This window comes from Bidens hawaiensis, unplaced genomic scaffold, assembly GCF_021521415.1.
Source record: "Bidens hawaiensis isolate Kalapana, Puna unplaced genomic scaffold, B.hawaiensis_p1.1 tig00027297_1, whole genome shotgun sequence".
Lineage (NCBI taxonomy): Eukaryota > Viridiplantae > Streptophyta > Magnoliopsida > Asterales > Asteraceae > Bidens > Bidens hawaiensis.
The window spans coordinates 21,213-23,349 of record NW_027494405.1 but is presented as its reverse complement, the minus strand read 5'-3'; the positions used below and the strand labels follow the sequence as shown (position 1 = coordinate 23,349).

The window sequence follows — 2,137 nt, the reverse complement described above, 5'->3', positions numbered from 1 at the left end:
TTTATTAATTTTAGTTATAAATTTAATTTTTTTCTATTTAATTCTTAATTCTAGTTATATATATATATATATATATATATATATATATATATTATTTTATTTGAAAAAGAAGTGAAGTGAGGAATTGGTAAATTGGTAACCATTTCCATAGTATTATAGAAAAGAATGAAATAGAGGGGGGTATGAGCTGATATGGCACTGTAAATTGGAAAGCAAAATGACATGTATATCTTTTAGTCTAATGCATAAACAAGAGCACCCCAACAACCCTACTGTTGTTTTTTTTTTTTTTGAACGACTAACAAAATTTATATTTATCAAAATAGCAAGACGCTAGAAACATCATTACAACCAGAAACACTAATAGAAAAATAAGCACGCCACCAAAAAAACAAAGAAGACATGAGAATTGAAGTCACAACCCGTTATACAGTAAATCAATACCAATCCTTCTATGTGAGACATTTTCTTTTCAACCCTAATGCTGTGCATTCTAACTTCTCTCACTAGCTACTTATTTACCATTCCTTTTATTTATTTATTTATTTATTTTTTTAAGCCGACTTCTTCTCCCTCATTCAATTCCAATCTGACCACCTATTTAACATCAATGTCCAACATTAATAACCTCTTCCTACTTTCAAACCACTATTCAAAAACACCATCAAAATCTATATTTCTAACTCAATTCAAGAACCATCAACAATGGGAAGAAAGCTACAATTTCTCCCCACTTGTGGCAGCCCTAGTAGAACCCTCTCTTTCAGGGCTGCCACCGCATCATCTACCGCCATCTCTGTCGAGTTTGATGACATGTTTGCCACCGAAGAGATGACATCATCCGTAGAGTCTGCGATTCGAGGATTAAGTTCCAACAGATTCTTTTTCAACCCGGGGAAAACAAACTCCATACTTGAAGAAGCAAAGCCAAACAAAAAAGGAAAAGAAAGTGTTTTACCATTTAAAGAAAGTGTGTCAATGATGGAGATGCAGTCAACTGACCCTTTTGTTGACTTCAAGAAGTCAATGCAAGAAATGGTGGAAGCTGATTCAGGGTTAAGAAAGTGGGAGAATCTTCAAGAGCTTTTGAGTTTGTATTTAACAGTGAATGATAAGATCAACCATGGTTACATTATTGGAGCCTTTGTTGACTTCTTGTTTTTAGATCTTGGTTCACCATTATCAGCATCTTCATCTTGTTCATCATCAGCTTCAAGTTCTTCATCTTCATCACCATCAATTCAACAAAAACCTTTATTAATGAAATCTGGTTGTAATAGTAAAAACAAGATGATTTGTAGTGAGTCAACAGAATCTGCTTTATCATTTACATCAGCATCTTCATCTGAAACCTGCTTGTCATCATGTTCATTGGAAGAAGATCTTGAAGAAGATGATGATAATCATGGAGATGATGAAGATCATCAAAGGCCCCTAAATCATCAGCTTCAGATTATGAGTCTTGATTGAAAGTATGACTTTAGTTTTCTACTTATGGGAAGATTTGTATATCTCTAGTTTTAGTAATGTACCAATGAGAGTGAGAGTTATCTCTAACTTTCACTTTGTGTTTGTATGTAACATATTATTCTAACTGATCTTTGTAACTTTCTATGTCTTCAACAAGGTTTATTAACTTTTCATTAATGTATATTTTTAGGGTCTTATAAATTAAAATATTTAAGGGGTTAAAAACTATATGTTTAATTAAAGAGGTGAGTGTTCAATTGACAACTAAATATATTGAAAACTATCATAATCGTATAATACACTTGTGCACACTTCTTTTTTATTGTCGTGCATGAGACAGTTACGTAATTGTTACACTTCTTCTACCCCCATTACTTGGATTGTCTTCAGTATCATGTATAATTAGTGCATTATACGGTTTTCGACTTTTCACGGTTCGTAACGTTTTTTTGTTAGAAAATAATGCTTCCTAAATTATATATGTCCTTTATAATAATAAGAAAATATAATACTCAATTTACCATTGTTATACATCGGATATGTCTTGGTTTTATAAGTGACTCACATCTGAACCTGCTAGTCATTAGAAAGTATAAAACTTTGAAATACGTGTGAATTTAGAACTGGTAATCATGATGCAAGATTAGTTCTAAAATTTTTGGTGGCC

The 2,137-nt window shown here is 32.0% G+C and overlaps 1 protein-coding gene across 1 annotated transcript; it reads left to right on the top strand.

Moving 5' to 3' along the window:
- The first annotated feature begins 609 nt into the window (after positions 1-609).
- LOC143575100 (transcription repressor OFP15-like) lies at positions 610-1,588 on the top strand. Its single transcript, XM_077059550.1, has one exon. The coding sequence runs from the start codon at positions 706-708 to the stop codon at positions 1,468-1,470; it is 765 nt and encodes a 254-aa protein (XP_076915665.1). The 5' UTR covers positions 610-705; the 3' UTR covers positions 1,471-1,588.
- Positions 1,589-2,137: the final 549 nt, after the last annotated feature.

Excerpts from the sequence above, each read along its gene's own strand:
- LOC143575100 (XM_077059550.1), top strand. The coding sequence starts at position 706 with ATGGGAAGAAAGCTACAATTTCTCCCCACTTGTGGCAGCCCTAGTAGA.